This window comes from Pseudophryne corroboree, chromosome 2 (assembly GCF_028390025.1).
Source record: "Pseudophryne corroboree isolate aPseCor3 chromosome 2, aPseCor3.hap2, whole genome shotgun sequence".
Classification (NCBI taxonomy): domain Eukaryota; kingdom Metazoa; phylum Chordata; class Amphibia; order Anura; family Myobatrachidae; genus Pseudophryne; species Pseudophryne corroboree.
In genome coordinates this window covers 218732321-218743950 of record NC_086445.1, presented here as the reverse complement: position 1 = coordinate 218743950, position 11630 = coordinate 218732321, and the positions used below count along the sequence as shown (strand labels likewise).

The following is an 11630-nucleotide window of genomic DNA, read 5'->3' as shown; positions in this document are numbered from 1 at the left end:
GAAGGGTTTTATTCGAGCCTCTCTGTCGTGCCAAAGCCGGATGGCTCGGTCAGACCGATCCTGAACTTAAAATCCCTCAATCTGTATTTAAAAACTTTCAAGTTCAAGATGGAATCTCTTCGAGCAGTGATCTCCAGTCTAGAAGGGGGGATTTTATGGCGTCAGTCGACATAAAACATGCCTACTTACACGTCCCGATATATCCTCCACATGAGGCTTTCCTGAGATTTGCGGTGCAGGATTATCATTACCAATTTCAGACGTTGCCGTTTGGGCTTTCCACGGCCCCGAGGGTCTTCACCAAAGTGATGGCGGAAATGATGGTACTCCTACGCAAACAGGGTGTCACAATTATCCCGTACTTGGACGATCTCCTGATAAAGGCGAGATCGAAGGAGCAGTTGCTAAGAAATGTGGAACTCTCCCTGACGGTTCTGCAACATCATGGTTGGATTCTAAATTTGCCAAAGTCTCAGTTTATTCCGACAACTCGGCTGCCCTTCTTGGGCATGATCCTGGACACGGAACGGCAGAGAGTGTTTCTTCCGGCGGAAAAAGCTCTGGAAATCCAATGCATGGTCAAGGAGATTCTGAAACCGGCAAGAGTGTCGATTCATCAATGCACTCGAGTGCTAGGGAAGATGGTTGCGGCTTACGAAGCCATTCCGTTTGGCAGGTTTCATGCCCGGGTGTTTCAGTGGGACCTGCTGGACAAATGGTCCGGGTCTCACCTGCACATGCACCGGAAAATAAGTCTATCTTCCAGGACCAGAATTTCTCTCCTGTGGTGGTTGCAAAGTTCTCACCTTCTGGAGGGACGCAGGTTCGGGATCCTGGATTGGGTCCTGCTGACCACGGATGCAAGTCTCCGAGGCTGGGGAGCAGTCACTCAAGGTAGAAGTTTCCAGGGAAAATGGTCAAGCCAGGAAACTTGTCTCCACATAAACGTTCTGGAGTTAAGAGCCATTTACAACGGCCTTCTGCAAGCGGAACACCTTCTTCGAGGTCTACCTGTCCTGATTCAGTCGGACAACGTAACAGCGGTGGCGTACGTAAACCGCCAAGGCGGAACAAAGAGCAGAGCGGCGATGGCGGAGGCCACAAGAGTTCTCCGCTGGGCGGAAAAACACGTGAGCGCTCTGCCAGCAGTCTTCCTTCCGGGCGTGGACAACTGGGAAGCAGACTTCCTCAGCAGACACGATCTCCATCCAGGAGAGTGGGCTCTTCATCAAGAGGTATTTGCAGAAGTGACAAGGCGTTGGGGAATTCCTCAAATAGACATGATGGCGTCTCGCCTCAACAAGAAGCTTCCGAGGTATTGTTCCAGGTCAAGGGACCCCCAAGCCAGTGCAGTGGACGCCCTGGTAACTCCGTGGGTGTTTCAGTCGGTACATGTGTTCCCTCCACTTCCTCTCATTCCAAAAGTGTTGAGGATCATAAGACGAACAAGAGTTCCGGCAGTACTCGTCATTCCAGATTGGCCACGGAGGGCCTGGTATCCAGATCTTCAGGAATTGCTCATAGAAGATCCTTGGCCGCTTCCTCTCAGAGAGGACCTGTTACTGCAGGGGCCGTGCGTATTTCAAGACTTACCGCTGCTGCGTTTGACGGCGTGGAGGTTGAACGCCAAATCCTAGCTCGAAAGGGTATTCCCGGGGAAGTCATCCCCACTCTCCTTAAGGCTAGAAAGGAGGTCACGGCGAAGCATTATCACCGTATTTGGAGAAAATATGTGTCGTGGTGTGAAGCCAAGAAAGCTCCTACGGAGGAGTTTCAGCTGGGTCGTTTCCTCCATTTTTTGCAGACAGGCGTGGATGCAGGCCTGAAATTGGGTTCCATCAAAGTGCAGATTTCGGCTTTATCTATTTTCTTTCAAAAAGAATTGGCCGCCCTTCCTGAAGTACAGACTTTTGTGAAGGGAGTGCTGCATATCCACCGTGGCACCGTGGGATCTTGACGTGGTGTTACAATTTCTTATGTCTCACTCGTTTGAACCTTTGCGAAAGGTTGAGTTGAAATTTCTCACTTGGAAAGTGGTCATGCTTTTGGCCTTGGCGTCCGCCAGACGGGTGTCGGAATTGGTGGCTTTGTCTCACAAGAGCCCATATTTGATTTTCCATGAGGATAGAGTGGAATTGAGGACTCGTCAACAATTTCTGCCGAAGGTGGTGTCTTCGTTTCACATAAATCAACCTATTGTGGTGCCTGTGGCTACGGATGCCATGACGGTGCCAAAATCTCTCGATGTCATAAGAGCTTTGAAAATCTATGTCGCCAGAATGGCTCTTGTTAGGAAAACGGAGGCTCTGTTTGTCCTGTACGCTTCCAACAAGATTGGAAATCCTGCTTCCAAGCAGACTATTGCACGCTGGATTTGTAATACGATTCAGCACGCTAATTCTACGGCTGGATTGCCGTTGCCGAAGTCAGTGAAGGCCCATTCTACCAGGAAGGTGGGCTCATCTTGGGCGGCTGCCCGAGGGGTCTCAGCACTTCAACTTTGCCGAGCAGCTACGTGGTCGGGTTCAAACACTTTTGCTAAGTTCTACAAGTTTGATACCCTGGCTGATGAGGACCTCATGTTTGCTCAAGCGGTGCTGCAGAGTCGTCTGCACTCTCCCGCCCGGTCTGGAGCTTTGGTATAGACCCCATGGTCCTTTTGGAGTCCCTAGCATCCTCTAGGACGTAAGAGAAAATAGGATTTTAATACCTACCGGTAAATCCTTTTCTCCTAGTCCGTAGAGGATGCTGGGTGCCCATCCCAGTGCGGACTGTTACTTGCAGTTGTATTGTTAGTTGTTGTTTTTGGTTACACTAAGGTTTTGTATCGGTTATGTTCAGCTTGTTGCTGTTTTTCGTTCATACTGTTATCTGGTATTCCTGCTGATCCAGTTGTTCGGTGTGTTTGTGGTGTGAGCTGGTATGTTCACACCCATTCAAAGTCTTATAGTGTGCCCATGTCTCCTGCGGATCCTGTCTATACCCCATGGTCCTTTTAGAGTCCCCAGAATCCTCTACAGACTAGGAGAAAAGGATTTACCGGTAGGTATTAAAATCCTATTATTTCCATTATACCGGAGGTATCACTATATATTTCTATTATACTGGAGGCATTACTATATATGTTTAGCCTTGCCTCCAGATAAAAAAAAGGGCTGTCGTGTGGCCACGCCACTAGTGTCATGTAGCCACTCCCACTAGCAGCATGTGGCCAAGCCCCCTCACAACACATGACCACGCCCATTTTTTCAGCACTCAGTACCACTAAGAAAATATTTCTACTTGCACCACTGGGCAGCGCGGAGATGATCTCATCTCCTTCGCACCCATCTCCTATGCTGGCTCCATCCCCGCCCCGATGGCAACCTGCCCCGGCATATTGCGTGGTCGGAAAGCCAGTCTGAAAGGGTTCAATGCCGGGTCGCACCTGGGAAGGAACCGTTTCCAATTCAGGGTGCAACCCGCTATTGCAGTCTGAACGGGGTATAAGAGAGACTTGTCTATCGAACACAACAATATGATTTCCTGTGCAGCATTTTTCTCACATTGGGGGAGATATAAGAAGGGGTAGCAAGTGGCAAATACGCTATAAACAGCGTTATTTGACACAACAAACCTCGGTATATATGAAAGAAGAAGACGTTGAGAAAAATCTCTTTTCTCTACGTTATCTGCAAACATCTATCGTTTTTACAATCATCATTCTATTGTATGGTGATGGAAAATTATTCACATGTTATTAAAAATTATAAACTGAAAGGATTACCTGCCGGTATGTGTGCTACCCTGCAGCCAGTGAGCAGCTTCTGTGCGGGTCACCGTCTCAGGCTGCCCATGAGATCCCACGATATTTACGAGATCTTGTGCATGCGCAGCAGGGCCGGTCAGGAGGTAAGGAACAATGCATCAGCACGTGGCCGATCAACCTTGGGTCTTGCAGTGATTGCCAGCAGCTGAGATGTTAATGCATCTTGGCGTTACTGCTTCCTGCTTCATAAGAGCGCGATAAGTGCCGCTATTGTCATAGGTGGGTTTAGTGTGCCACTCCTAGGTGCAATATTTTTAGCCATTAGGTCTAGGAAAGGCCATGTACATGCTATTGTAATAAAAAAGGTTCAACTGTCAGCTATTGCCCCCTGGGATGACTTACATGTTGGTAAGTTTTTTTTTCTTTTTTACAACTAAAGTCTTAGTTTGCAATATGCTATATTTTAAATGTTATTTTCACATATTAGACATTAGATCTGTTAATCCAGCACCTAATTTTGATTGGCGGGTGTGTATCTTTGTGCAGTTGCTATAGAAACAAACCAAGCACCCATGTTTATCCTATTCTTGCTTTACCAGGTAATTGACCTTCTAATAGAGTAACAACGTATAATTCAAGTGCACGCTCTGGACCCTGACATTAGAGGAGGGATGGGGCCCTCAGAGATTGGGGTCCATCTGGGATTTCCACTGCACCCCTGTGGGCCAGTCCAACCCTGCTAGAATTTGACCTGTATGCAAAGTGCTTATGTTTCAGTTTTATACCACTGATGCTGTATACCATTTTCCTTCCAGTAGATGGCAGACAGAACTGATGGTGCACTAGAGATCATTGCCATTATGTACAGTTATTTACTTAATGATGGCTGGATTATTTCACACCCAGGTCTGTCCTGCTCTATGTGATAATCCTATGTACACAGGAGGCACTTTTCCTCATAGGAATGAATGATCCGTAGGGTCCCAGCATCACCTCTGTGTCTCTCCTCTACCTGTGGCAGACAGGTAAAATGTAGCGTGGGCACTACCCCGTAGACAGACACTCTAGTGAGCAGAGCTCTTCCCTTCTTTTATCAAATGTTTCTATATTATCATTATATATCCTGGTTGTAAAGAATTATAACATATTTAGGTACCATATAAATAATCTAAAATAAAATACTAAACAAGAAATAACAATATTTGCACCTATAAGCATCTCCGTGGCAGCCACTAAACATATTGATTTAATATGTAACTTTTATTTATATTGCCATATTTACCTGGCAGCTGCAGGCCAATCTGTCTTCTAGAGCCTGAATATTAAGCATGGTTTATTGTGATGGACTGCACCAATCAGTGAGCGATAACCAGTAATGGGAAACAACAATTTGTTTTACCTTATTGCATTTTAATTGAGAGACTTTGCATTTGTATACCTTCTAAGGAGCCTGCATGGGCAACAGTATATTTGAAAGAAATGCTTTACAGTCTCTTTATTTGTTTTGGTTTTATTTTCTTTGTCCTGTATTTGTGTTTTATCTGCATATTTACAGAGCTACAGTTTACAGATTTGCAAGAACTAGGAGTGGCCCTCATATTGTATCAGTGTAGAGCGCAGGTATTGTTCTGGTTCTAAACCTAACAAGCAGCTTTCTTCCATATCACCACCCTGGATGGAGGATGGACTATAACATCCAAATACAGGACAGTCAGCATCTTAATTAAATGTCACATAAGAATCAGCCTAAAAGCTACGAGCAGAATTACTTTGACTATAAATACAGATGTGATCATTGAATGACAACAGTATCTACACATGGATGGGGGATCTTTCTCTTTCAAGTTTATTATGAATAGTGGAATTCTGCACACTGGGCTGAGAATGAATTCTGGTTAATGTGCAGGGAAGTTAAATAGTTTCACAGAAGGATGAGAGTAAAGAGATGAGGCTGAACCTGGTGGGGGATCTCAGACATCAAATGGACGAGCACTCTTCCTTCCTGTGCTGTATTGTTCCTCCTTTGTTTGCCTATTTGCTCCCTTTATACACCTCAAACTGTGAAGCATCACGTTACTGGTGAAGGTTACCTCCTCAGTTGCAGACAAATGCTCACCAGGCTCCTTCACCCACAAAGCCTAGTATCCCTTCTTTATAGAACATAAGACCCCTTACAAAGTGCTGTGACCTTGTGGTAACCTGCTAATTCTATGCATGTAAAGCTGGGATAAAGCTTAGATTTGATTTCCATGGAATAGACATACTGTATACTTATTGGCTTATTGTGTTTGTGGTCTTTATTACTGTGCCAGAAAGATTGGTGGTTTTGTGTTAATTTTAGTCAGGATGCCTGGTGGATCAACCTCACTGTCTTAGTCAACAGCTGTTATTGTCCCCATAATAATATTCTTCGCCAGGAGTGACTATAGCATTCCCACTCATGGGCACAGCTACTGTGCTGATTGTTGTGATAACATGGAAGCATTGCACAGATACTGAATCAGGCCTGGACAACCTGTAGCTCTCCAGGTCTTGTGACGCTACAAGCCCTGCATGCTTTGTCAGCTAGCTGGCAGGGTATGTTGGGACTTGTAGTTGTACAACACACTGAGAGCCACAGGTTGGGCAGGCCTGTATGTAACAGACCTCTTAGGGCCTAATTCAGACCTGATCTCAGTAGCAAATTTGTTTTCTAATGGGCAAAACCATGTGATCTACCATCGCTATGGGCATACACACGAAGTGATCCATGCATGTACCTCCCTTAACTCTCTCTGAACATGTTATATCTGCCCCACCTGCAGTGCACATGGTTTTGCCCATTAGAGAACAAATTTGCTGCTGCGATCAGGTCTGAATCCCTTAATCCCTTATCTTCTATGGAACACTTATAGAAAAGTAAAATTAATAAGTAGATTTAACCAAAGGATACAGTATCTCCCTTTTAAAATAGGCAAGTAATACTGAGTTCTTACTCAACGAAAGACATGTACAGTTTGTACAAATGACAGAGCCGATCTACCTGCAGTATTGGTTGTACACCTGCACAGGTGATCAGAGGCTGCAAGGCATTAGTATGGCAGAACATGCAGCAGATTCCTGTAACAGTGCTACATAGGTATCTTTCCATACAGCATAGTCATACAGGGGACTGGAGAGTGTCAATAGAAATATTATGTAATGAAAACCATGGCAGGAGCATTCTTCTTATATAATGTATGTGTATAGGCGACACAATATAGTTATAATCTATAAGGTATGTGTTGAAGTAGTATATGTGAACGAACAGGGTACCTAAGTTCTCGCCTATATTAGCTCAGGTTAGCTATTAGTTTTGCCATATTCAGAATACATTTTACTTTATTAGAATTCATTATCCCAGATGGATCATCCTGGTATACAGTATTTAATATCAGCTAATGAGTACTGATAATAAATACACCACCAATATTCAAACTGCCTATATTAGTGTACCAATTATACAATAGAATATTTCTATACATTCCCCTAATCGGAAATAGTGGCAGTTATGTGTGAAGTTTATAGTTACTGCACATTTAGTTAATTCATAGAGGGTTCTGCCATTTTTAGCAGATTACAGACAAAACACAGAGGGGGTGGGGGGTAAATGGGGTTTGAGAGCTGCATTTCAATATTTGTATTCAATACCTTCTTAGATTTGTAGGTCATACATTTCAACTAACAAGTTTATTTTGACATAAAAATACATGCAGAAAAACAGCATTTGAAGTGGTTTATATAATATATTTGCCTCTTACCCATGACTATTAATAGAGTTTTAAATGATTAAGGTATGTAGTGTCCACTTTGAACCACACTTCTGAACACAGTTATGTCCTTGCCCCAAGCAATGTGTCCACCAAGTGTGTCAAGGGCATAAACATGCTCTGAAATCTGTCCCAGAGGGTGCCCTGTAGTGAAAGGCACTTTGTTAGAAACAGGACTACCATAATGACGCTGGAGGCTGCGCAAAGGCAAAAGGCTACAGTCATTTGGACTACTGGTTATAGTTTCAATTAAAACAATTGTTATATATTTAACATAAGCGTTTACTTGACTGAATACTTACCCAGACACCCTTAAAATGTTAAGGTTATTAATGGTAGGCAAACTCTGGCCAACCTTGCCCCTTGACCTTGAGGTGAAGTGACAGGATCATTGTTTTATTTGCACCCAGATTGGTTGTGGAAATAGACTGCAAACCTACAGGCATTTATTGGTGTACACAATAATAAAAACACATTCCCCTATGGTTCATTTTTGTGGAACCATACACTAGGACCAGTTATCAGGTAATTTGCTTGATACTGGCTGCAGTGTGTGTGTGTGTGTGTGTGTGTGTGTGTGTGTGTGTGTGTGTGTGTACCTTTTGTATCCAGCACATATCAACAGTAAAGAATGTTAGTGCGGTTTACGTTATATTACAATGTCACAGAATCCAAATCTGATAATATTATACCCTTTTCAGACAGAAATGTCTGAAAATCCTGGCATTTGAGTGCCGGCTAGTTTTGCCAGTCCCTGTCTGACCCCCTACCCTTTCACACAAGCAAATTACTGGGCCAAGAATTTCTACCCGGTAATTTGCGGATGTAAATGAATATTTTGTCAGTGTGAAAGGGTCAACCCGGGTCGAAATTCCCTGGTCTCCAACCCTGGTAAATTCATGGTTCGAAGTCTCAGGAATTTCAACCCAGGTTGACCCTTTCACACAGAAAAAGGACCCGTTTAAAATTCTACCACCCACTACCAAGCCCAGCCTTCTCTAATTATGCCAAGTGATTCCTGCTTAAATACAGTTTTAGTTCTATAAAACAAAAGCAGTACGCTTCTGGCTTACACCCCCCCCTGCATTTAATAAGAAATGTCAAAATGTAAAAGTACTGTATTAACCAGTAGAAACAGTATGAAATAGGAAACCACTAAACTAGCGGAAAGTTAACTTAATGAAATAACTTCTTGATGCAAGGCTTTGGAACACAGTGGCTCTTTCTCTAGTCAAGGTTTAACAATATAATCCCCATCTCAAAGAGGAAGATTCAGTTCTCCGCGATAGCCACAAAGTGGTTATTGGACAAGCAGGAGAAGGCACTTGACAACTTTACCATCACTGGGGGCAAATTTACTAAAAGTGTGAGTTTTTTTAGAAGTGGAGATATTACCAGATTCTACTTCTCATTCATCTAGCACCATCTAGAAGATAATAGATAGAATCTGATTGGTTGCTATGGGCAACATCTCCTAAAAAAAACTCACACTTTAGTAAATATACCTCCTGTGTTCCCTTGCACTGCATAGAGGTGAACCTGAAATGTAGCTTTGTTTGTCTACCATAATACCACAGTTGGCTTTGTCTACCATAACACAATCAAACATTATGGTAACACATAGCCGATAATTGAATCTTCCCCTCAAAAAGATTAAATAAAAGCCTCTCCATGGCGATAAAGAAGTTAACATAAAAAGATCATTTACATTCATTTTGATAATTTACTATTAACTAATTAAGCCTTCTAAAAGCTACAGTACCACAATCTAACTCTGTATTCCATTTAATTTATTAACTTTGAGAACTTGATTAAGTACATAGATCTCAGATAAGGACAGCTGAGAATTAATTACCGCTTTAGCACATTTTAGAAACTTACAATGAGATTTCTAAACTACCTGTCACAATATAATTTATTTAGAATGTTTGTTCATCACATTGACTATCTGCAACCCAACAGACAATTAGCAACAACATAAGAAGTGGAAGGTACCAGGGAAGAGAATGTTTATTTTCACCTTCACATTACAGTGACATTTTAGTTACAAACTAGTAAAAACATATTAAAGAAATAGTATTTTATATGGAAAGAAAACATTAAATGTTGTTTTCCATTTTTAAATGTCCTGTACTTCCAGTGACAGTCTGAGAATGTGCCCAAGTCCTTTAGCTTGGCCTTACAATGTGCTCTTCTCTAGAGGAATAATACAGAGGGCTGAAGCCAGAGGGTTCAAAGATAGAACCTGATGCAGCAATGAACCAGCTCCAGGTCTTTATTTGTTACAAGCTGGCATTATGCACAGACTTTTACATGCATACACTCAAGCAAGTTTAGACCCCGTCCTAAAAATATGTTGATCCACACATCTACGAGAAGAAATGTTTATGACAAGACCTTAAACGAAATGCAACACCTTTACTAGAAAAGGAAAGGCAGAAAATATTTCCAGGTTTGCTTTAGGATTGATAACAAATCATTTCACATCTCAGATCTTTCAGTTCATAAATATACATTTTTTTTTCTTCATATGTTCATTTTTACATTTTATTTCTGTAGGCAACTTTGGTCACAACTCAAGTCTCATTTTATATAGAACTATAGATTTCTTTTGCAAGATGACAAATATCATTAACACACATATATATCTTAAATTGAAAGTAAAAAAAAATATTTGTCCCTTATTAACAGGCAGGCCTAATTAAATCCATTCACTCTTTTTTAATGTCATCCATGGTAGGGCTTGCACACTTTCCCTTTTTGTTTTGATGGGTTTTTGCATGCTTAGAAAGGTGGTCGCTCCTCATAAATCTCTTTCCACACTCTTGGCATCCAAAGCGCTTTTCTCCCGTGTGAGTCCTAAGATGCCTCTGCAGCTCATCCGATCTGGTGAAGCTCTTGCCACAGAAGACCCAATTACAGACAAAAGGTCTTTCACCAGCATGCCAACGCAAATGGGCTTTGAGATGGGAGGTCTTTCCATATACTTTGCCACAACCTGGCAGATGGCAGATATGAAGCTTCTTCTTCCCTGGTTCCTCACTGCTTGGAGAGGCTTGGCAATTAGGGCATTTGCACCTCCTGCAGCGCCTGGTTGAGCTTAGTAATGTTTTAGAGGAGCTCTGGAGAAGTGCTGCAAGTTGAGGTTGTGGCCCTACTACCAAAGAGTTTGTTAAATGGAATGAATGAAGGTTATTGGGGCTTGTCTGTTGCAAACTCCACCAAGTCTGGTCATCCATGTGTGCAGGGGGCATGTGTGTCTGTGGGGCTTGCATAAAACCTGAGAAGTCTTGAGTCATTGAATTTGGCTCTTGGAAATGATACATAGTGTTGGTTGGAACTTGTGGAGTCAACATCTTGACGGGAGACAAATCAAAGGAATAAACAGTAGGATCAGCTGGAGGAGTCAGTGGCAGCTCATGAGATCCTACTGCCTGCATATGACCAGCATATTGCACTTTAGGAACGCCAAAGGTCACAACATGAGAACCCATTCCTGTGTTAGGAGCCACATCATTGCTCCAGAGCTGAAACATTGTTGGTGCTGTTCCAATCAAATTGGAAGAGCACTGTGGGTATTCCCGAGAGGGTGCTCTTACTGAACTGCAGGCTGAGGGAAGTAGATTTAGGGAGGGTATGGGACCAGTATCTGGAGATGAATTAGGGGTTCTGTCCTAGGAAACAAAAAAGGTTTAGAGTTCAGTTTAACATTAAAATAGTTGTTGGAATCAAAATGTATACTCTGTAAATACAGATGCTATAGAGCTCATGTAATTTTACATTAGGGCACTGCTAATAATATGTATTTGTTTGCAAACTTTATTGTGCAATGATCTGTATTATTTGCCATCACATATTAATTAATTTATGGTTTTATTGTGGAAACAGTATTAGCAACAAACACTATGGCTTATTTACTAAAAATGTACTTAGGTCCGTAAGTAGCTATTGCTTAGCGCAAAGTATGCCCTGACTATAGCAATACATTGTTTAATTGCAGTAAAATTTCTATTAAACACTTAATATATAGCAGACACCACATTAATGTCAATAAACGCTTTAAATAACAAACAGTACATATTAGCTTTTACATT

General features: G+C 42.3%; 1 protein-coding gene across 3 annotated transcripts in view; it reads right to left on the bottom strand.

The window, feature by feature from the left end:
- Positions 1 to 9486: 9486 nt before the first annotated feature.
- LOC135050669 (transcription factor Sp5-like) overlaps positions 9487 to 11630 on the bottom strand; it is a 109727-nt gene continuing 107583 nt past the window's right edge. Inside the window, exon 2 of one of the 3 annotated variants that reach the window (XM_063957089.1) lies at positions 9487 to 11210. In XM_063957089.1, coding sequence (XP_063813159.1) covers positions 10248 to 11210 — 963 coding nt within the window. In that variant the 3' untranslated portion in view covers positions 9487 to 10247. The remainder of the gene's footprint in view (positions 11211 to 11630) is intronic. The other 2 variants (XM_063957087.1, XM_063957088.1) reach the window with 2 other exon arrangements.